Below are 24,390 nucleotides of genomic sequence, written 5' to 3' on the forward strand. Positions count from 1 at the left end.
TCAAAGAGGAAGTTGCAAAACTCTTAGATGCAGGCCACATTAGATCGGTTCAATATCCTAAGTGGTTATCCAATGTGGTATTAGTACCTAAACCCGGAGGCAGGTGGAGGCTATGTGTAGACTTCACCGACCTCAACAAGGCATGCCCCAAGGATCTTTTTCCTTTACCAATGATCGACCAGCTCATAGACTCAACTCAGGGTATGAACTTCTCAACTTCCTTGATGCATATCAAGGATACAACCAAATATGGCTTACCCCAGAAGACCAAGAGAGAGCTAGCTTCATTACAGACCAAGGCATCTACTGCTATCAAGTCATGCCGTTCGGTCTCAAGAATGCAGGAGCTACTTACCAACGCCTGGTGAACATGATGTTCGCAGACTTGATTGGTAATAATATGGAAGTATACATTGATGACATGCTCGTCAAGAGTATTAAAGTCGCGGATCACCTAATCGATTTAAGTCAATGTTTCTCTATCTTACGTAAATACAAGATGAAGTTCAATCCTCTAAAATATTCTTTCGGAGTTCGAGGCGGAAAATTATTAGGGTACATGATATCACAACGAGGAATTGAAGCCAACCCGGCAAAGATTGAAGCTATCACCTCCATGGCCCCTCCCACATCGATGAAGAAGGTCCAACAACTTAACGGTTGTTTGGCAGCCCTAAACAGATTTATATCCCGATCAGCTGATAAAGGGCTTCCTTTCTTCAAGGTATTAGGAGGTGTGAAAATGTTTGAATGGAATGAGGATTGCCAAAAAGCTTTCACAGAATTGAAAGCATATTCTACTTCCCCATCTCTACTAACGAAGCCCCAGCCAGGAGATACCCTCTTCCTATATTTGGTTATTTCTGCTGATGCCATTAGCGCAGTGCTCATTCGGGACGGTGAAAAAGGTCACCAACCGATATATTACATAAGCCGAGCTCTTCAAGGCTCAGAGCACCGCTATACCAACATGGAGAAACTTGCTCTCGCCCTCATCAATGCAGCCAGAAAGTTACGTCCGTACTTCCAATCGCACCAGGTGATAGTTCTCACCAACTATCCCCTTAAACAAATATTGAGAAGTCCCGAGACTTCCGAACGATTAGATAAATGGGCTATAGAGCTAAGTGAATATGGGGTCGAATTCAAACCACGCCCAACCATCAAAACTCAAATTCTGGCAGACTATGTAGTAGAGATGACTACATCGGAGGAGAGCACCTCCATACCCATTTGGACCATCAATGTCGATGGATCCTCTTGCACCAAAAGGCGAAATCCCTCGCCCCCAGGGCCCCCATCCCTTGGCCCGACAAGGATTGATGGAGGAATGTAAATCATGGTAACTCAACGGCCCGTTAAGATAGCGGACCCGAACCTGGTGCCCACAAGGAACCAACCCTCATTGGAGTTGAAATTCCCACACTGCGGCTGCCAGGAGGAGGCGCGGGTATTGTATTAACAAGCCCAGATGGTGATGAATTCGAGTATGCTCAACGATTTGATTTCAAAGCCTCTAATAACGAAGCCGAATATGAAACTTTGATCGCTGGTATCCGCCTTGCTTTAGCAGCAGGAGCTCGCAAGAGGAAAACATCATCCAATTCCTCTAGAAGAACATCGTGTGCCGCTTCGGGATCCCCCGTTCCATTATTTCAGACAATGGAACCCAATTTTGTGGAGACAAAGTAAAGATTTGGTGCCCCGGCTTATCTATTAAGCAATTCTTTACTTCGGTTGCCAACCCCCAAGCAAATGGTCTAACTGAAGTAACTAATCGCATGATACTTCAACATCTCAAGACAAGGCTTGGAAGTGCCAAGGGAAAATGGGTTGAAGAATTACTCAATGCTCTGTGGGCATATCGAACAACCCCACGAACAGCAACATGGGAATCTCCATTTAATCTAGCTTTCGAAACAGAGGCTGTGGCACCCGTCGAGATTGGCGAACCCTCTTGGAGAGTCATCAATTATTCTCCAGAGGCAAATGAAGAAGCAATGAGAGCTAACCTCGATCTCGTCGACGAACTAAGAGAGATCGCCTCTATCCGACAGCAAATGTACAAGAGTCGCATGGCGAAAGCCTATAACTCCAAAGTCCGCCTTCGTTCTTTCCAAATAGGAGATTTAGTTCTCCGCAAAGCCGAAGCCTCACGCCCAATTGGTAAACTCGACCCGAAGTGGGAAGGACCATATAAAATCACATAAGTGGTCAACAGTGGAGCATATCGTCTCGAGAACCTTGACGGACACCCTATACCTAGAACCTGGAATATAGGAAATCTCAAAAGGTTCTACGCTTGAGGTATACATCCACCTTACTTCAAATTTGTTTAAGTTAGCATCTACATCTTCTTCATACAAAAGTCGCTTAGAAACAACTACACTTGCAGGCTTCGCAACCTTCCACGTCTCTCGTCTTGCAAAAATGTCTCTAAACACTCCAGAAGTTCCCGCTCCATAACGAGGTGCGTAAACATCCCACCCAAACTGGGGGGGCTATTAATATTACCTACATCAGCATTCCATAACCACATCTCATCATCTTCTTACAGATTGAGAACCAATTACGAGAGGATGCCTACCGCCCATTACTTGCCCAAAGAGAGAAGATACTCCGTACTATCTCACAAATGGTAACACCACTTTTACTAAGTCATATCACACGCACATTCTTGGATATCTATACTAACATTGTAACGCGATCCAGGCAGGTCACTTCGCGCGATTTGCTACTACTTGATTTCGCTTGCTTCAAGGGGTCCCTCCTCGCTTGCGTTTTCGCACCTCTAGTAGCCTTAGCCCGAAGGGCCGCAAAATCAATGCACCCATCTATTAAACAAAAAAAAAACACAATCCTTTACTAACAGGTGGATAAAAAAGCATAGCAGAGACAAAACAAAATAAGGCACATATACATAAATAAATCGCGTAGACTACACACAAAGATATAGGCGTCTGACCCTTCGTAATCATATAACTCGGATCGACCTCTAAATCACACAACCTCGACTCCCTAATACTTTTCTTCATATTCTTCATTATCTTGAAAGTTTCGCATACCGGATTCCAAACAGGGGGAACATCGAACGTCAGAGCCCTCACATAGAAAAATAAAGTACTCCATTTTTCCCACAGACGGCGCCAAAATGATGATGGTAAAATCAATGACATGGGTTATTAAAGTTGGGAGAGCAAAGTAGGTCACGTGCGCAGGAGCTACATGATCCTGAAACGCGTTTATTATTCAATCACTTCTTCCACTCAAATTCTCTCGGCTATTACCGATTATCCGCACGTCTGACTTGAGCGTCGGAGGGGTTTCTGCCGGATCAACCCCCGGCTTAGATTACGTGTTTTGTGTTCGCAAGATTATTGAGATAATTAAAGTGTTTCAGGACCATCTAGCTCGTGAGCACGTGACCTACTTTGCTCTCCCAGCTTTGATAACCCAGGTGATTTATTTTTACCATCATCATTTTATTTATTTATGTATATGTGCCTTATTTTGTTTTGTCTCTGCTATGCTTTTTTATCCACCTGTAAGTAAAGGGTTGTGTTTTTTTTTTTTAATTTTTTTTTATATAGATGGGTGCATTGATTTTGTGGTCCTTCGGGCTAAGGCTACTGGAGGTGCGAAAAAGCAAGCGAGGAGGGACCCCTTGAAGCAAGCGAAATCAGGTAGTAGCAAATCGCGCGAAGTGACCTGCGCGGAGGCCCCTCATGTGAGTGGAGATGATCGTAATCATAGTGTTGAGGGGGATGAGCTGGATCGAATCGTTAAGAATGGGAAGGATAAGGTGGTTGAGATCGAGTATGTGCCTGCACCGAAACGGCCTCGAGTGGATCCTGAGGTTTCTCATGTGCCTCAAGGGGGGCACTCAAATGCCTGTTCACTTACGGGGTGAATCGAGAGGGGAAGGATTCCTTTTGAGATACGACCGATCATACTATCGGGCTGAGGAAGACCGAGGGTTTCGTTGGGGAGTACGACCGAAGTCGGATATCGGGTAAAGGTCGTGCTCATATGCTTTCGTTGGCCGGAGGAGACATGTGTCGGGTAAATATTTGTTTTAAGTTAATATGTTTTTCGTTTTAAATCATAAGTCTCGATAATCTAATATTATCTGTCTATATTTTTATATAGCTCATAGCTACATGGAGGTATCTCGTGGAGCAAGAGAAGCAAGTCGAAAAGACCAATGAAGAGGAGCGTGTTGGGTGGGAGGCAAGTGAGAAAGAGTTAAATGCTCAATTAGAGGCAGCGAAATCCAAACTCGAGGTGACCCAGACTTTGCTCATTCAGAGGACCGATGCATTGGAGATTAGTAGGAGCGAGACCGAAGCAAGTAAAATTGAACTAACAAAACTAGATCGGTGCTATGACGAGCTGAAGGAGAAATATGATACCGAAAAGTTTACGGGGAAGAGGTTTATGGCTTCATCAGCTGAAGCCGCCTACAAGGAGTCGGTTATGTTAAAAGGGGAGCGTCGCTTTCAGAAGAGTGATATCTGTCGAGCGATGATCGAGGAACGAACGATAGCCGGAGTTTATGCTCCGTTGGTTAGGACGTGCCGTCAGTACTTACGCAAGGTTGGTGGGATTGACGAGAAGATTATTCGAGGTATGGAGCGGGACATTCCCGATGAGGGAGAGAATATCGATGTCGAGTGTACTGAAATAGCCTCGGATGCGGAGGCGGATGACCGAACTACCGAAGCTACTTCGGCTCGTAAAGTGTAGTTGGATGTGATGTTGTTCTTACTTTCTTTAGGAGAGGATTTAGTTTTATTTTTTATTTTTATTTTTATTAAGTGGGTATGTCCACTATTACTTTTGCATGCTTCATGACTTTATATTCGTTTGCACATTGATACGTTGATTTTACTATCAAAGATATTGTCCCTTCTTATTTATTGAGTTTGCACTAATGTTTTACATTTAGCATTGTGCGTGATGTACTTCATGAGGGGATCAGTCTCTCAAGATTTTTTTTTTTTTAGGGGTCATGCCCTTTATTTTGGGCCTCGTGGGTCGTATATATTGTTTGGACCATGGCCACGTTTTAAACAGGAGGACCTTGTAAATCAACATAGAGACACTCAGATAATCCAGCTGGCCAAGCTATATAGATTATCTTAATTCTTCTTAGTGTTTGTAGGGTTGTAGTGATATGAACCCGTCGTAACGGTTAAGTAGTATATGAACAATAACATTGAGAGTAAAGAAAAAACTTGATTTAATCATTAATGGAAAATGCGAATTGTCATAAGCCTCCGTGAGGCGAGGGGAAATAACTTGTAAAAAACAAATAAGTCGAAATATCGAAAACTAGTCTATGTGACTATAAGACTTTATTCTTCTTCCAATTCTTCCTTATACTCGTCCGTGCTTGTGTATGGGTGGTATGTCTACTGTCTTTGGTGTCTCTATGCCTGAAAAGTATAGTAGAAAAAATTTCAAGTACTTGTATTGAAAACTTAATAGTTTCATAAGTTGGGGTGATGCGTATTTTGGGGTCACGTACCCAATATGGGGACTGTTTCTCTTTCTCGCATTCTGAAATATGAGATCAACTCGTGAGTTGCGGTGATTTGCTGCGCGATCATGCCTGTCAAAGGAGATGGCGTTACTATGTTAGTATATATATCCAAGAATGTGCATGTGATATGACTTAGTAAAAGTGGTTTACCCTTTGTGAGATAGTACGGAGTATCTTCTCTCTTTGGGCAAGTAATGGGCGGTAGGCATCCTCTCGTAATTGGTTCTCAATCTGTAAGAAGATGATGAGATGTGGTTATGGAATGCTGATGAAGGTAATATTAATAGCCCCCCAGTTTGGGTGGGATGTTTACGCACCTCGTCATGGAGCGGGAACTTCTCGAGTGTTTAGAGACATTTTTGCAAGACGAGAGACGTGGAAGGTTGCAAAGCCTGCAAGGGTAGTTGTTTCTAAGCGACTTTTGTATAAGGAAAATGTAGATGCTAACTTAAACTTGAAGTAAGGTGGATGTATACCTCAAGCGTAGAACCTTTTAGAGGCGATCTCTCTTAGTTCGTTGACGAGATCGAGGTTAGATCTCATTGCTTCTTCATTTGCCTCTGGAGAATAATTGATGACTCTCCAAGAGGGTTCGCCAATCTCGACGGGTGCCACAACCTCTGCTCCGAAAGCTAGGTTAAATGGAGATTCCCCCGTTGTTGTTCGTGGGGTTATTCGATATGCCCACGGAGCATTGCGTAATTCTTCAACCCATTTTCCCTTGGCACTTCCAAGCCTTGTCTTAAGATGTTGAAGTCTCGTGCGATTAGGTACTTAAGTTTGACCATTTGATTGGGGGTTGGCAACCGAAGTAAAGAATTTCTTAATAGATAAGCCAATGCACCAACTCTTTACTTTGTCTCCACAAAATTGAGTTCGATTGTCTGAAATAATGGAACGGGGATCCCGAAGCGGCAATGTTCTTCCAGAGGAATTGGATGATGTCTTCCTCTCGAATGCGAGCTAAATGTTCTGTTTCCACCTACTTGGTGAAGTAATCTACAGCTACAATGAGGAACTTGCGTCCTCCTATTGCTGGTGAAAAAGGACCGACCAAGTCAACTCATCATTGAACGAAAGGTATAGGACTGTCAACCGGTTGCATCAGTGCTGCTGGGAGAAGAAGGATGTTGGCGTGTTCTGGGCAAGGCTTGCATATATATATATATATATATATATATATATATATATATATATATATATATATATATATATATATATATATATATATATATATATATATATATATATATATATATATTCGTATTATTATTATTATTATTATTAACTAAATAGTAAATAGTCTATAATGTTAAATATTTCTAGTATTTAAATAGAAACAAATCTATATTACTTAGATAACTCATATTAATATAAAATATTATAATAATCATATAAAAAATTATAACTAGAGTTTATTATTTATTTTATAATTTTTTTTTTATTTTCATATAAATAATTTCTAATAAAATATTAAATGACTTTAATAAAAAAATAAATAATTAAAAAAAATAATTAAACGAGACCGAGCTCGAGCCAAAAAAAAACATGATTCGATGATCTAGCTCGAGCTCGGCAACATGGACTCGTGCTGGCCAAAACAGTCGAGCTCGGCTCGTTCTCACCCCTACATACGCTAATGGGTCTTCCTCGGTCGTAAACTACCATTTTGTTATCATTTGACTCCGTTTTATAAGTTGTGTGAGGTTTTAATTTCTTTAGTTTTAAGATCTTTTGGGAAGTTTGTTGTGAGGAAGAAGAAGAAGGAGGAGGTTGAGGGGTTTGTGAAGGAGAGGGGTTTGAGGGGTTTTGTGTGTTTGGTATTGAAGAAAGAAAAATGAGATTTTTAATATTTTTGTGGTATTGATTTTCATCAAGGGTATTTATGCCATTACCTATTTATATCTAATCTTTATTTTGTGGTATTGAAGTGAGAAAAAAAATTGTATTGTTTTTAGCTGCTCTGCTCCTATCAAGTAATCCCACCTCTTCCACAGCGAAAATGAAGGTAGGTAGAGGAGATGATTTGCCGAAGGTGTGCGGTGGTGGTCGAGGGTTGCGAGGAAGTGGAGGACGGTGCTCCCTAAGTAGTTGAGTGCTTGAGGATTTAGAGGACGGCCGTCAACCTATGGAAGAAGAAGAAAATGGGTTATAAATGATAATTTTGGCTAGGAGATGAGTTTAGGAGGGTGGTGGGCAAGAGGAAGAAGAAGAATAAGGTGGTAGGTTTCTTTTATGTTTTTGGGTAAACTACACCCACACTTCTGAGGTTTACTAAAATAACTTTAAGGTCTTTGTGGTATCGATAATTACACTTACTTTTCCGAAACGTAGTGAGAAACTCTAATGAGATAATGTATTTGATACATTATTTCGATAGAGTTCTAATCGACTATTAGTTTCAGGAAGTGATAGAGACAACAAAGAGCTATGGATAATTTAAGAAATGTTGGGGGAGCAATGTCACCCCTAATTTTATGTTGTCTCCACCACTAGCTAAAAGTAATAGTCCGTTAGAACCTTATCGGAATAACGTATCCAATTCATTATCCCATAAAAGTTTCTAACTATGTTTCAGGGGTGAGTTTAATTATCGATACCGTAAGACTTTAAAGTTATTTAAATATTCCTCAGGAGTGTGGGTGTAATTTACCATTTTTTTCTAATTATAATTTATATTTAATATATACAATGCAAGTGAAGAGACTAAATCACCCCTATAAATCGCACGTGCAAAGCAATTATTTAACATTCCGTCCAAAATTTACCTGAAAATTCCTTTTAAGAGCATCGCGCAACGAATTAACAAATTCAGGTGAAGACGTATAAAAATGCACCTTAATGTAGGGGCAACTTATTTATTTTTTCTTTTTTAAATATATATTTTTTTTTACTTTAAAAATAAAAAGGAACTAAAGAAGCATTCATGTGGTTCCCCCCATAAACGACCATGAAATGCGTTCTAATGCTTTCTTAAATTTTCAAACTCCTTCGATTGCAAGACAAGTTCTCTTCTCTTCCCATCATATCAACGACAAAATCAAATCCTTAGTTCAACAGGGCCACTATCAAGAAGCCCTCGAATCATACTCCAAAGAATCCAATTCTCCAAACAATACTTCAAGGTTCACTTTCCCTTCTCTCATCAAAGCTTGCACCGCCGTTTCGAATTCCCACTATGGCGCGTCGCTGCACTCCGCAATCGTTAAAACGGGTCTCCATTTTGATCCTTATATCGCCACTTCACTCGTACGAATGTACGTGAAATGTGGTTCGCTCTGCAATGCAGTCAAACTGTTTGATAAAATGCGTCAATGTGAAGTTTCAGGCCAGGACGTCGCGCTGTGGAACTCTATCGTTGATGGGTACTCCAAAAATGGGTTCTTTGAGGAGTGTCTGGTTCAGCTTCGTCGAATGCAGGTCTTGAATGTCGAGCCTGATGGTTACACTTTATGCATATTTCTTGGGATATGCGACGTTTTTTTGGGTATTTCGTGTGGGAAAGAAATTCACGGTTATGTTTTGAGAAACATGTTTGACGGTGATCCGTTTTTAGTTACTGCAATGATTGACATGTATTCGAATTACGCTAGGCCAATGGACGCGTGGAATGTTTTTCGGAAGTTCGAGAATAAGAGCAACATTGCGGTGTGGAATGCAATGATCAACGGTTTTTGTGAAAATGGGTGTTGGAGAAATGCCTTGGAGTTGTACACTTCAGCGAAAATCGAGGGCCTTGAGTTCGGTTCCACTACATTTTCGAGTGTGTTAACAGCTTGTTCACAGGGCGAGGCGACGGATTTCGGCCGCCAGCTACACTGTGATGTGGTCAAGACTGGATTCGAGAACGACCCTTATGCTAGTTCTTCTCTCGTAACGTTTTACTCGAAATGTGGAATTCTTGGAGATGCGGTGAGAGTGTTTTCTACGTCTAAAGATAAACACGTTGGACTGTGGAATAGTTTAATTTCGGCTTATGTTAACTGCGGTTGTCCAAATGATGCTGTGAATATTTACACTCGGATGATATATAGAGACATTACACCCGATTCTTTCACCATATCAAATGCTTTGACAGCATGCAGTATGATTGGATCGAGTTATTTAGGAACAAAGATACACGGGAACACGATAAAGAGACCAATAAAAGAAAGCGTTGCCTTGCAAAGTGCTCTGTTGACAATGTACTCAAAGGTTGGGAGTATAAAAGATGCGCATAAAGTGTTCGACGAAATGAAGGAAAAAGATGTGGTGGCTTGGGGTTCCATGATATCAGGGAATTGCGAAAATAGGAAATTCGAGGAGGCGTTATATTTATTCAAGAAAACGGAATCCGACGGTGTGAAATCCGATTCCAACATTATAGCAAGTGCGATTATTGCTAGTGTTGGAAACGATGATGAAAAACTAGGTCTTTGTATTCATGCACTTGCAATTAAGAGAGGTTTCGATTTGGATCCTTTCACGGGTAGTACGTTAATCGAGTTCTATTCGAAAGCCGGACAACCAGATATGGGTAAGAAAGCATTTTCCAGTGTCTTGCAAAAGAATAACGTTGTTTGGAATTCTCTGATATCATGCTATTCCCAAAATGCCCTCCCGAATCTCTCGATTACTCTTCTCCCTCAGATGATGCAGAACGGCATATATCCGGATTCAGTATCAATAACCACCGTTCTTTCAGCAGTTTCACAAATGGCAGCATTGTCTATAGGAAAAACCGTACACGGTTACAGTATAAGATTTCTACTTCCAAAAGAAAATCAAGTAGAAAACGCGTTACTCGATATGTACATCAAGTGCGGAAGCTTCACGTACGCGCAAAGAATCTTCCTGAACATTCCTGAAAGAGACATCGTAGCGTGGAATTCAATTATCGCCGGTTATGGATCTCACGGCGAATGTCGTAAAGCCATCGACTTTTACCACGAGATGAGAAATTCGGGAATATCACCAGATGAGATAACTTTCCTCTCACTCATCTCCTCATGCAATCACTCTGGTTTCGTACAAGAAGGCCTAAACCTATTTCGCTCAATGAGAGAAAACGGGGTCGAGCCCAAAATCGAGCACTACGTTAATATAATCGATCTCTTGGGCAGAAGCGGACGCTTAGACGAAGCTTGTCGATTTATCGAGAATATGGCCATTGAACCCGACAGAGGGGTTTGGCTTTCTTTACTGTCTGCATGTCGAGTTCATCGAAATATTGAGCTTGGAGAAATGGCTGCACATAAGTTGATAAATATCGAGCCTGAAAGTGGGAGCGGTTATATTCAGCTGTTGAATTTGTATGTGGAAATGGGGATGAAAGAAAAGGCTGCAAAGTTGAGGGGAATGATGAGAGAGAAGGGATTAACGAAGGTTCCCGGGTGCAGTTGGATCGAGGTGAAAAATAAGGTTGATGTTTTTTACTCGGGGGATTCGTCTTCTTCGAGTACGGTAAAGATTTACGAGACACTTGATATTCTTAAGAATAGCATGAAGAGAAGAGAATGCAGTTTTGAAGAAGGTGAGACAATGTATGAACCAGGATGAGTGATGTGGGATTTTTTCTGATTATTTTTGGGTTCAAGAAAATATTAAATATATGTTCGGTTGACATAATTTATCTTTTTGAAATGCTTTTAATATCTTTTTGTTGTTTGATGTTTTTTTAGGGATGAGCACGATACGGCTCTGTTGTTCGTTTCAAACGGTTTTTGGTTTTTAGTTTAGTGTTCGGTTTCAGTATCGGTATATTTTTTCAGTTAGTAGCCTCATCCTCATCCAAAATCCCCTCCCCATTTTATGCTGCTTCCTCTGATTCTGAATATGCAAAGAAGAAAATTACAAACAGAAAAAAATAAAATAATTCAAACTTAAAACAATCAAGAACACTAACAGCAAAATAAAAGTCCAAGATAAGAATACAGTGATAAAAATATAGTGTAATTGTCAAAACAAAGTTATATAACTACTGACTATTGAGTATAAGGATTAATTTAGGGTTTCAAATTATGATCGGTATGTTAAAAGGATTAATTATGGGTAATTTTGTCGAAAATTATATTCTTTTCAAGCCCCTAAATGATTCTCTTAAAAGTAAAATATATCAAGAAACCACAACTAAATGTATGTATTTTCTTTATGTGAAACTTGAACATATAAATTAATTTTAAATTTTTTCATCTAATTAAATTCAAGTGTTGGCATTTTATATTTTTTATGATATATTTTATTAAATATTTCATTGTTAGTTTTAAAAGTAATACGCGGTGATAAATTTATATCCTTGTTAGAAATAAATTTTAGGGGTCCCTAAATTTTAAGATGTATAATAAAATTTAGGGTAAATTACACACACCCCCCTGAGGTAAGCTTAAATAACTGTAAGGTCCCTGTGGTATCGATAATTACACTTAGCCCCCTGAAACGTAGTCAGAAACTCTAATGGGATAATGAATTGGATACGTTATTCCGATAGGGTTCTAACGGACTATTGGTTTCAGAAAGTGGTGAAGACAACAAAGAGCTATGGGTGATTTAAGAAATGTTCGGGAATGTTCGGGGAGCCATGTCACCCCATAGCTCTTTGTTGACTTCACCACTTTCTGAAACCAATAGTCCGTTAGAACCCTATCGGAATAACGTATCCAATTCATTATCCCATTAGAGTTTCTGACTACGTTTCAGGGGGCTAAGTGTAATTATCGATACCACAAGGACCTTACAGTTATTTAAGCTTACCTCAGGGGGGTGTGTGTAATTTACCCTAAAATTTAAATTGTAAATATCAATGTAAATATTTTCGAATAAGTAATCGCAAAAAAATATCTAGTAAAAATTTATTCACTCTGATTTCTCGTCACACTTTATATTTTATATATCTTTAGAACAAATATTAAGATGAAGAATATGATTAAAGTGTTCAATACGAGTAAACATAAAACAAAAACAAGCAAAAATAAATATAAATAAAAATGAGTATAAAAGATAAATACTAAAATATATTTTATTGTAAAATTGAAAAGACTAATAAGAAAGGGAACAACTATTTTGAATACTAACTTTTGCTTAGTTGAATACCAAAAAAATAGAAATTAAATAATTAATTGTAAATTACTTTAATACCCTTAATGAAAATTAAAACCAAATAATATTACAAATACTATTTTTCTTTCTTAAAAACCAAATAATCAAAAACCTAAAAAAAACATTTCCCTCCTCACTCCCAAACCCCTCACCTCCTCCACCTCCTTCTTCTCCCTCCCCAAAACCCTCCTAAAAAACCCCAAAACAAAAGAAATCAAAACCTTACACAACTTGCAAAATGGCCTCAACTGACAATAGAATGGTAGTTTACGAGCAAGGAGAACCCATTCAGGTATGTATTCATGTATTTTTTGAGCTAAAACATCGATTTTGAAATTTTTTTTTTTTTAAAGCTCGCCATGTATTTTCGACACATACAGGTCGAAAATACACCTATTTTTCGACATGTATGTGTCGAAACTACCCTTAGATTTCGACGCCCAAGTGTCGAATTATGATGCAATTTTCGACACTTAAGTGTCGAAAATTACCCAAAATTTCGACACTTAAGTGTCGAAAATTGCATCATAATTCGACACTTGGGCGTCGAAAATTACCCAAAATTTCGACTCTTAAGTGTCGAAAATTGCATCATAATTCGACACTTAAGTGTCGATTTGGTTCCTGTTGCAAATTTACTTGTCTTATATTTTCGACACTTTTGTGTAGATCGATTGCACCCATTCATTTACCACGTCAGAAAAATTCCCAACAAAAGAAGCTTTAATGGCATGGGTTCGTGAAGTATGTAAAAGAATTGGAATGGTGTTAATGATTGGGGGTTCGAGTGACGGGGATAGAGGACGTAGGACACCGTATGTGATTGTTCGTTGTGAGCGTGGGGGCCATTATGTTGGCAAGAAGGTACCAGGTGAAGATGATCAAAGACCGGGAAAAAGGAGCACCGGTTCAAAGAAATGCAATTGTCCGTTTAAATTGAAGGGGACAAGGGAACACAAGGATGATGAAAAGGCTGAGTGGAAATTGGATGTTAGTTGTGGTATTCACAACCACAACTTATTCGAAAACTTGCACGGACACTCTTATGCCGGAAGATTATCAAAGGAGGATGTTTCCTTTGTTCACACTATGAAGAAAGCAATGGTGAAACCAAGGGCAATTCTAAGAGCATTGAAGCAAAAGGACCCGTCTAATGTAACTGGTATGAAGACAGTTTACAATACTATCTCTAAGTTAAATTTCAGTGAATTGGATGGGAGATCTCAATTGCAATCATTGTTTGTCAAGTTGAAAGAAGATGAATACCTCTCGTACCATAGATCGAACGAGTTGAATGCGATTACCGACTTGTTTTGGATCCACCCGAAATGCATTAAGTTGGCACAGTCGTATCCGTACGTATTCGTCATCGATTGCACGTACAAGACCAATCGTTACGGACTCCCATTTCTTGAGATTGTGGGTTTTACTTGTACCAACAAGACGTTCTCAATTGCCTTTGCTTACTTGGACCACGAAAAGACGGAAAATTTTGAATGGGCGTTGCGTTGTTTGAAGGAGGCCATGACCAGTTGTCCTCGGCCTAATTGCATTGTAACAGATCGAGATTTGGGTTTAATGAAAGCAGTGGCCAATGTGTATCCATCGAGTCATCACTTGCTGTGTCGGTGGCATGTGAACAAGAATATAGTGGCCAATTGTAAGAAATTGTTCCCAAAGGACATCACCAAATGGAAGCAATTTCAGTCGAGTTTTTCGGCTCTTATTGAAAGAAATACCATAGAGGAGTTCAATGAGGATTGGGAGGATTTGAAAAGAACATTTATTGGTTATCTCCCGGCTATAGAGTATGTAGCTAATTCATGGTTGGATCCGTACAAGGAGAGACTTGTATCGGTGTGGACAAATAAGTATACTCATTTTGGAACGTACACTTCTAATAGGGTGGAGGGGGCACACGGACGAATGAAAAGGGATGTGCGTAATTCAACTGGCACATTTGTGGATTTGTATACGAAAGTCCACAATCAAATTGTCGAACAACACAATGACATCAAGGCTTCCTTTGAAGTAAGTAAAAATACTTACGAGCACAGTTTCAAAACGTTGATATACAATGAGCTTCGTGGAAGTATCTCAAAATACGCTCTACAACTACTCAAAGTTGAGGTGGACAATGCGAAACTATTGCAACCGAGCGATATGGGTTGTAGTTGCGCCATTCGAACAACCCACAGTCTACCATGTCGCCATGAACTTCATGAGTATGTTGTTGTGAACAAATGTCCTATCCCACTTGAGTTAATAGGCTCGTATTGGAAACACATGAGTATGGAGCCCGTCGCGACCACAGGCCAAGTCATCCTACCAACCATCGACGAAGAATTATCGGAATACCAGAAGCTCTTTGAATGTGCCGATCTCGATGCAAAAACTCGATTGCGCAACCATTTGAGACATTTTACCCACCCAGAGAAGACTAACCTTACGGAGCCAAGTGAAAAAGTTGTTAGCAAAGGTCGACCGGCAAAAAGTAGGAAAGACAAATCAAGCACTCGGGACAAATCACATTTTGAGTATGTGGAGCCAAAGAAAAAAAAATCGAAGCAAGCTAGTTGTTCTCCAAAGGTAAATGTCGCTACTATCGTCTCATTTCATTGAAGTTGTATTTTATAATTGTGCTGAGTAGTAATGAAATGTAATATACTGCAGCTTATACCTGTACTGATGAGATTACGAGGGCATTCGAATGATTCTTTCAACACTATACCAACTCAAGAGTCAGGAAAAAGCACTATACCGACACAAGAGTCGGTCAAACCATTATTTGAAGATGCAGATGTGGGATTGCCACCAGGTTTGATCGGCAAGAATAAGTACATTGACACGATCCATCCACGATTTCGTATGCACGTTCGAGAAATCATCAATGTCGGTTCAGATGGACACTGTGGATTTCGGGCAGTTGCCTCTATGATGGGATTTGGAGAAGATGAATGGGGTCGAGTGCGAGATGACATGCTACGGGAGTTGACTTATAATTTTTCCACTTACACGACCATGCACCGTGGCGAAGAAACCGTTAGAAGCATGCAAGCTATTGTGAGTAACTGGGATGTTCCTGCAACTCGTGATCATTGGATGTCTTTGCCAAATATGGGTCATGTAATTGCTTCAACATACAATATTGTGCTTGTCTACTTATCCAAGTATCAGTGTCTCACGTTCCTTCCCCTATTGAGCGATCCAAAGCTTTTCAGCGAGAGGCAAGAGCACGGTATGGCATTCGTCGACAACTGTCACTTCGTGCATGTTGTATTGAACAAGAATTGTCCAATACCTCCTATCGCCGATTATTGGTACCGGTGTCATGATCCTAAAGCTGATGGTTGGAAGCCTGCAGAAATGGATGGTCGGATTACAGCATTTCGAGAATTAATAGGTCAAAATGTTGCCACGCGAGAGAGTTTCGAGATTATTACTATATCAGACAATGGTGATAGTTCTCCCAACATAAATATGTAAAGTTACTGGTGATACATTCAATGTTATTAAGTGTTGGGTTTTTATTTGAAAAAACTATGTTTTTTTTTTAAACCCCAAATAGTTCATGGGGTCGAGGTCGATCCGCCTGGGGTCGAGGAGGATGGGCTCCATGCCTACTCAGTTGTAACATGCATCTGGGTCGGAACCAATTCATGTAGTCCGGCGAAGTGTCCGCCTCCCCGAGTTCAATTTCAACGGACCTCGACTCCTCGTCCAGACAATACTCCTCCCACCGATCAGAGAATCGTTCGCCGTACGCAACGAAAATTGAGTTCTGGACCGGTCGACCTTTGCTAACTAGAGCTTTGTACATATCTTTTGACATGTATGCACGACCTGGAATGATTTGCACCCGGTTGAACTGCCTCAACACTCTGTCCGGATGATATGCCTCGAAGTGGTCCATGCAACATATCATCCCACTAAACCAAGCAGAATCTGGCATCGGGAAACGATCACGAATAGCCGTATACGGTGACCATATAACCTATTAAAATAAATAAAAAATTAGATGTAAAAACCTACTTAAGTAGTAATAACAAATTATTAAACTGGTATGTTACCTGATCGGGGATCAAATCATCTAATCGAGATCGCAGGTACGACGCTCGTTCAGGCGTTGAAGTAGTCTTTGACTGAGGCTCCCATCGGCTCGCTAATGGCCCCTCGAATTCCGTCTTCAATGTGCCACCCCCCAAATAAGGAAAGTGCTCGTAAATCCATGACTGAAAGAGCGTCAGCCAGCCAGCCATCGAGTTCGTTGATTTTTGTGAGGCTGAGGAAAGCTCATCGTACAACCGGCAAAGACATGCAGTGCCCCAAGCATACTCGCCGATCCGATCCAAATCAGATACAAGATTTAGGTACTCAACGCTTACCATATTGCCCGTCTTGTCGCACAGTATAGTACACCCGAGCAAAAATAACAAATACGCCCGAATGGCGTACGTCCTCTTCTCCGCACTATCTCTCATGGTCACTTTGCTAAATTTAGCCTTCAACCATTCCAACTTGACCGCTTTCTTCTTGTTTACATCGTCCGGGTACTCACCTAGCAACTGGAACATCAAAGTACTGGGAATGGTTTTGGAATCACGGACCAAACGCTCGCAGGATACGGTACGCCCAACAACTGCCAAACCGACCAACGAACTCACATCGTCAAGTGTGATGGTCATCTCTCCAACAGGTAAGTGAAATGTGTTGGTAGCTGGCTGCCATCTCTCTACGAAGGCTCTAAGTAGATGGCCGTCCACAGTGTTGTACGATGCCTGTACAACTGACATTAAACCACATCTTTGTACTACCTCTTTAATAAACGGCGCCGGCTCCCAACCTTTCAAAGTTGTTGTGTGATTTCGTATTCGAAATTCTGAGCCGCGCTCCGAACGATCTGGCCCTCCGTTCACAATATGATAAGCAATGTGCTTATCAAATTTTGTGTACAATTCCGGTATCTCGGGACCTAGGACCGGTTCATTGCTCGAATCACCAACTTGTACAGTCGAATGTAGAGCCGGCACCGGATTCGTTGACGAAGAACCCTCTCCAGACTTCTTCTTGGTCGTGGTCTTTTTCTTGGTCGTGACTGCTATGCCCTTGCCTTTATCGGATAATTCCTTCCTCTTTTTACGGTTCGAGACAGTCGGAGGTATACGAGGTTGACGTGGTTCTTCCACTGCAAAATAACACACAAATAAAAATTAATATACATAATATAAACACAAGCAAATAAAAATAGGAAGAAAAAAAAAAAAAAAAAAAAAAAAAAAAAAAAAAAAAAATCACAGTTCAAATTCGACAGAAACCTGTCGAAATATGGGGTAATTTTCGCCAGTTAACTGTCGAAAATGGATTTCATTTTCGACAGGTTGCTGTCGAAAATGCAACCCATTTTCGACAGTTAACTGTCGAAAATTACAAAATCCAAACTCAACATTTTTACCATTTTCGACATCTACATGTCGATTTTGGATGAATTTTCGACAACAACCTGTCGAAAATTCATCGAAATTCGACATGTACAGGTCGAAAATGGAGAACGAAGAACCGACCCACGAATCTCAAATCAATGCTCAAATCGACTGAAATCAGATGCACCCATTACTAATTAACGATCATTCTAACCTAAAACAACCAAATCCTAATTACCCATATCAAACATTCAAATCTTAAATAAATATTAAAGAAAAAAAAAATCGAAACAACTATAACTTACTATTCGAAGACGACGACGGCGGCGGCTTTGGGCGACGTTGGGCGGCGTGGGCGGCGTTAGGCGGTGTTTGGCGTCGGCGTCCGGCGGCGGCGATGGTTGGAGCGGCGGCGGCGGCGTCGGGCGGCGTGGACGGAGGGAGGTTGACGGAGGGAGTTTTTTGTGTTTGATTTTTTTTTTCTTTTTTTTTCTTTTTTTTATTTGGTTTTCAAATAGGTAATTTCAAAGAAAAATTAATGTAATTAGTATTTTGTATGAAAGGGTATTTTTGTACTTTTATTTTTATTTTGGTATTAAAGTAAGAAAAAACTTAAAAATATGTACTCAATTGTGGTTTTCAACTAGGTAGTATTCAACTAAGCAAAAGTTAGTATTCAAAATAGTTGCCCCCAATAAGAAATGGTATAATTGGCGTAACATATAACTTAAGGAACAATTGGAAAATTTAATAGTGGAAAGGAAGTACGTAAATATTTTTATTTTTATTTAGTACAAGGGAGGTAAGTGAAATTAACCTATTTTTTAATGTTTTAGGATGATTATCTCCTGACAGCATGAACCATAGAAAAGTTTGAGTCGTATATACAAAAAATAAAAATAAAATTAAAAAAAAAACGAGAAAAAAGAAAAAGTAGAAGAGTTGTATCACAGAAAGAAGAGTTGTAACTGAATTTTTTCATAGTCTTTCTATTATTTCGATATGGGCAACATTTGTATTATTTGTGAAGAGACGAAGGGGAAACTCCCACCCCTATTTGTTGCCACTTTGCTCCTCCTCTTCTTGCAACTGCATCGCAAACTCGAGGCTTCGAAGTACGTCACTCATTTCCAGCTGCTCGCTTCCCGTTACATTTATGCATGCAAAAGCTGTCTCGGTGAATTTACTCAAGCATTTAGGGGCAATTTGACTGTACAGATCAGGATCAATATATTGTTCAAGTGTCCCTCTACCACAAGACTCAGCCAGTTTGCTAATTTCTAGTGGCTCTAGTAGCTCTATCTCTATTGGATTGATGAATAACACTCCGAACAAAACCCGGCCTAAAAACAACACGTTATACTTTTTTTCCCGGATATAAGATGGCGCTAGCAAGACCTTGGCCACCCATTTCTCATCCAGTAGGATTTTTCTCAAAGTGACAATGTGGGGTATATTGCGGTACTCATTGCAATTGATGTTAAGGTAATGCGATCCCCTGGCGGCACCTACGCAAATCTGGAGGCATTGCTTCCACGTTAATGGTGGATTCTTCGTAATATAAAGATGGTGGTATAAGCTGCCACGCGGCATCTAATCGTAGACTAATAACATCTCTCCGCCCTCGTCGCAGTAGCCGATTGGTGATACCACGTGTAGGTGCCTTAGCTTTGACGCCATGTCGATTTTATCTAGGAACTCGCGGGTAGATAAGAGAAGTGGATTCAGCCTTTTGATCACCACGGTGGTGGCGCCGCCCTCGATGAACCCTTTGTACATGTTGTCGGATCCTCCTGTGTCGATGAGGAAATTTTTGTCCAAGTTGTCTGTGGCGGTTTTGATCTCTTCCAACGAGAAACGTCTACATAAGCCCGATGTAGGACAAGATTCACTGGTGGCAGGTGTACTTGTACCTAAATCAAACTCTGCTAGTTTTACATTTCAGGTATCATCATAAGGCACATTAAAGTAAGACCATGACAAGTTTGAAAATCAAGATAGATATGAATAGTCAAGGTTTGATTTTCAACTATTTATCGAATTTGTACCTAATAATGATGGCGATTCATTTTCCTTGAGCGGAAGCTGAGCAATAACCACGTTGCCATTAGTTTGTTCATTCGCAGGAGGGGTGAAATTCTGCACATCTGTAGAGTAAACTATTGGGTGCCTTGTCTGAACTGATGAGCCATCTTTATCATCATGTGGAAACTGAACTGTAACCACATTGCTATTTGTTTGTTCATTCGAAGAAAGGGTGAAATTTTGCACAGTTGTAGAGAAAACTGTTGGCTGCCCTGTTTGAACCGATGAGCCATCTTTATCATCATGTGGAAGCCGAGCAATACCCACATTGCTATTAGTTTGTTCATTCGGAGAAAGGGTGAAATTCTGCACAGCTGTAGAGAAAACTGTTGGTTGCCTCGTCTGAACTGATGAGTCATCTTTATCATCATGTGGAAGCTGAGCAATAACCACATTGCTATTAGTTTGTTCATTTGAATGAAGGGTGAAATTCTGCACAGCTGTAGAGAAAACTGTTGGCTGCCCCGTCTGAACTGATGATTCATCAGAAATAGTTGTTGTTATTTCCAAAGATTGCTCAAAAGCCAACTCAAGTTGTGACACAACTTGGCACATTGTTGGTCGGTTCTTCGGTTCGTCAGATAAGCATCTTTGGGCAACTCCAACAAATGTCTTGAGGCAATTTGGCGAAATCTCCCCTCTCATACTAATTGATACGATTTGATCAGCTTCTCCCTTGTTTATCTTATCTCGTGCCCACACGGACAAAACTCGCTCGTCCTGTGGAACCATCAAATCTACTGCGGGCCTCCTACACAACACTTCCAGCAACACTACTCCAAATGCGTATGTATCACTTTTTCTGGTCAATTTATGAGTGCGGTAGTAATTTGGATCGAGGTACCCAAATGTGCCTTTAACGTTCGTGGTAATGTGGGTCTCTAGCTTTCTTTTGTTTTCAAGCTTGGCCAATCCGAAATCAGAAACCTTAGCTATGAAATTTTCATCAAGCAGGATATTTGAAGCTTTTACATCTCTATGTATGACTCCATGGCCTGTGTGAAGGTAATCTAGTCCTCGACCAGCTCCCATGCAAATATCAAGGAATTGTTTCCATGTGAGAGAAGAACGTGTATTATTTTCCCTTTCAAGTTTGTAAATATGATCAGCCAATGTTCCACATGGCACGTATTCATAAACAAGAATCATTTCTCGTTGCTCGTTGCAGTAACCAATTAGAGAAACTAGGTTCACATGTCGGAGCTCAGAAAGTGTCTCGATCTCTGTCAAGAACTCGTGGGCCCCTTGCTTGGAGCTTGATTTCAACCTTTTTATAGCAACTATGATTTGCTCTTTATCAATGTGGCCTTTGTAGACTTTACCAAATCCACCCCTTCCAATTACAAGTGTGTCACTGAAATTTTTAGTGGCTAATTGTATCTCATCTAGTGAAAAAATGCGACAAAGACGTTCAGCCCTCACCGATGGCTTTGGCTTGTTTCCCTCCTCATCAGTATTAGCTTCTTGAATTTTCAGCAACTTATGAACGACGATACATAAGAAAGAAATTATAGATATTGCGACAGTTGCAATTGCATTTCTATTAAAAAGAAGAACGAATAAAGTTTGAACAGTGTGGGATGGTGATTCCCGAGTTAGAGGCAATGGATTTGGACTAGCAAGACTATTATCAGAGTTGCTCAACTTGAATATTTCAAATCCCGAAAAAAATGCATGAGCGCCTATAAGATCGTCATGCGACTTCAATGAAACCATTATATCACGTTTGCCCTCATTTTTGTTCCCACTCACCATCACCATGTAGTCCCTATACCATGGGATGGAATTTTCATCCCTTCGGTTAACTACGTCCATATTAGTGTGAGCAATCATTTCATTAATAAGGACTTCAAACATATTATCACCAGTTCCTGCAATCTTGAGCCCCAACTCTGATAGGTGAACCCTGATCAAGTACTTGAACCCCACATCTACCGGCATCTTAATTCCATGTGGTATTGTTTATTTTGTTTGCATTTCGGGATGCCCGGTTCGGAAACATGTGATCGTAATTTCCATCAGACTGAACAGGGTTTTGCTTAATCTCTACTCGGTGGAGTATTTCAAGTGCAGTGTTGTAATCAAAGTAAACCAAATACTTCTCACCAACCAGTTGGAGCCCAACATATCCTCCTTCAAAGTAAGAAATACTTGGAGGCACCGAGAAAATCTCAATGCCATTTATGAAAGCATATGTATCTCATGATCGACCGCTTTCAGGAGAAAAAATCATGTTTAGCCGTTGATTCTCTTGTATGTTTAAACAGAATTCCTTGGCGAAATAATAAACCTTAAGAGACTCAGCTGTGAGTGAAGCACTGAAGTTACTGAGCAGAGTAAAAGGACCGGTTTCAACGGTGAATAAGTCGTCGAGCCCTTTAAAGCCTTTATATGAAGTGGGATTAAAGTGAAGACGGATAATTTTCTGACCTGGGCTCACATGTAATTCATAGGAAAACTGAGTTTTGGAGATTCTTGCCGTTTCGTGGGGAACTGGATCGGATGAGATCAAATTTGGGATGACGGTTGAGATGGTTGACGAGCCCTTCATTTGTAGTACGGAAGAAGATTTCGGTTGTACATCTCCAATCCATTCCCTGCCATTATCTGCAGATGAAGTGCCTTTGGAACCACAATTAATCAAAACATCGCCTGCGAAGTGACTTGGATTACTAATGGAAGCAGTGAGTTTGATGAGAATGAAAAGAAATAGCACAACATTTAAAAGTGGATGCAGATTCATGATGGGAAATTTGGGAGATAATATTTTTTTCTTGTTTTTTGATAATTAAATTTGGGAGAGGATGATCATTGATCAGTAGTGATGAGTTTCATAATTTAAGGTGACTTGCCACCATGTTTTGCTGACCTATTCTAAGTCGGTATAAATTATTATTATTACTTGATCTTTTCACTTTCAATGGTTTTGTATAATGAATTGGAATCTAATTTGTCAACTTTTAATGAAAGGGATTTATCCCCTTTCCACGTCTGGAGGCGTATAAATGCATAGGAACTCTTGAAAGGTTTTTCGCAAAAAGTCAACGTCTTTAAATGCAGAAACTCCAACTAATTAGGACCGGCTCAAGCCCATATGGGGTCCTATGCAAAAAAATAATTTTGGGGCACTTTGCATTAATTTTTTTAATATAAAATTAAATAGTTTGGATAATTTTATTTGTTTAAATACACGTATTAAAATTATTAATTATTATGTTATTATTTATACAAAATTCAGGCTATATATATTAATATTATTTATTTAAATAAAAAAATATAAATTTTATTTTGTATTTAGGGGCCCTAATAATAGTAAATATAATTTTTGGAGCTCTAATTATAATACTCATAAGTAGGGTGCCTTAGGCATAGACCAAAGTTGCTTATAGCCTAGGGGTCGGGCCTGCAACTAACCGTTCGATAAGGAATGATCTAGCGGTTCGAATCTCTTTGTCATCTGTTGCTAGATCCAGCTTGTCATACATGGTTAGCCTAGTATAGTTTATGTCTCTCGTATGATTTGCAAGTTATTATACAAGAGTATAAGTTTGCTCAGTGCACCTATACGATTGGCTACGTGTTCCTGTATTCAACTAGTTATTGAATATATTCTGAAATAGAGGGATAGTAGTTTTTATATACTTATGATTATATAGAAAATGGCTTTCATTTTTGCAATTTTTTGTATTCTTCTACACTTTCACTTTAATGCTGCATCTGTAGATGGTTTGTTTAAGTTCTTCTTGGCAATAGAACCGAACCCATAACCGAACACAAATAATATCGAGTTACATTATAGCTAACGGCATCGTCACTTATTTTTTTTCTTTTTTTTTTTTAAACACCCATATTTTGAGAAGTCTTTATTAAGTATGGCTTTTGAGTATTTACTTCCCAGGTATCTCTGATTATTTAATGTAGCACAAATACTACATTACGTTGCAAGCATATGAGATGCAAAATTGTATTGTTTTGGCATAGCCCATTGGACTCTTTTACATGAACATGTTGTTTCATCCCACCACCAGACGAAACTAGAACTTTATCATTGGGGACCGAATATACATTAAAACAATAATATAAAGAAGTTAATGACAACAATGATTATTTTAATAGTGACGAGTCTACGATATTATTACACGGTGAATCGATGAACACTGTCCATAACTTTGACGTTTTGAACCTAAAAGATATGTCTGAAATGTTGGAGCGCGCCGAAGAAGAAAATTACGTTTTTACCTTCAAGGGTGATCACGGCAACGACTT

General features: G+C 39.8%; 5 protein-coding genes across 5 annotated transcripts; 3 read left to right on the forward strand and 2 right to left on the reverse strand.

Moving 5' to 3' along the window:
* The first annotated feature begins 3,484 nt into the window (after window positions 1-3,484).
* Window positions 3,485-4,923, forward strand: LOC148770020 (uncharacterized). The gene is made up of 2 exons (XM_088818909.1): window positions 3,485-4,062; window positions 4,150-4,923. The coding sequence occupies exons 1-2, from the start codon at window positions 4,030-4,032 to the stop codon at window positions 4,744-4,746; spliced, it is 630 nt and encodes a 209-aa protein (XP_088675035.1). The 5' UTR covers window positions 3,485-4,029; the 3' UTR covers window positions 4,747-4,923.
* Window positions 4,924-8,434: 3,511 nt separating this feature from the next.
* On the forward strand, window positions 8,435-11,298 carry LOC105960267 (Tetratricopeptide repeat (TPR)-like superfamily protein). The gene has a single exon (XM_012984432.2). The coding sequence runs from the start codon at window positions 8,501-8,503 to the stop codon at window positions 11,081-11,083; it is 2,583 nt and encodes an 860-aa protein (XP_012839886.2). The 5' UTR covers window positions 8,435-8,500; the 3' UTR covers window positions 11,084-11,298.
* A 1,559-nt stretch (window positions 11,299-12,857) lies between these two features.
* Window positions 12,858-16,105, forward strand: LOC105972198 (protein FAR1-RELATED SEQUENCE 5-like). Its single transcript, XM_088818950.1, has 3 exons — window positions 12,858-12,911; window positions 13,289-15,208; window positions 15,293-16,105. Exons 1-3 carry the CDS (start codon window positions 12,858-12,860, stop codon window positions 16,103-16,105), a joined length of 2,787 nt encoding a protein of 928 aa, XP_088675076.1.
* A 2,688-nt stretch (window positions 16,106-18,793) lies between these two features.
* On the reverse strand, window positions 18,794-22,966 carry LOC105960379 (putative receptor-like protein kinase At5g39000). The gene is given in 3 exon segments (XM_088819753.1): window positions 18,794-19,964; window positions 20,088-22,068; window positions 22,070-22,966. Coding segments are annotated over 3 exon segments (3,111 nt in total). The 5' UTR covers window positions 22,868-22,966; the 3' UTR covers window positions 18,794-19,632.
* Window positions 19,093-19,632, reverse strand: LOC105960268 (receptor-like protein kinase FERONIA). Its single transcript, XM_012984433.2, has one exon. It carries the CDS (start codon window positions 19,630-19,632, stop codon window positions 19,093-19,095), a length of 540 nt encoding a protein of 179 aa, XP_012839887.2.
* Window positions 22,967-24,390: the final 1,424 nt, after the last annotated feature.

This window comes from Erythranthe guttata, chromosome 6 (genome assembly GCF_056151865.1).
Source record: "Erythranthe guttata isolate IM_541 chromosome 6, IM_541, whole genome shotgun sequence".
In the NCBI taxonomy this organism is placed as follows: Eukaryota; Viridiplantae; Streptophyta; class Magnoliopsida; order Lamiales; family Phrymaceae; genus Erythranthe; species Erythranthe guttata.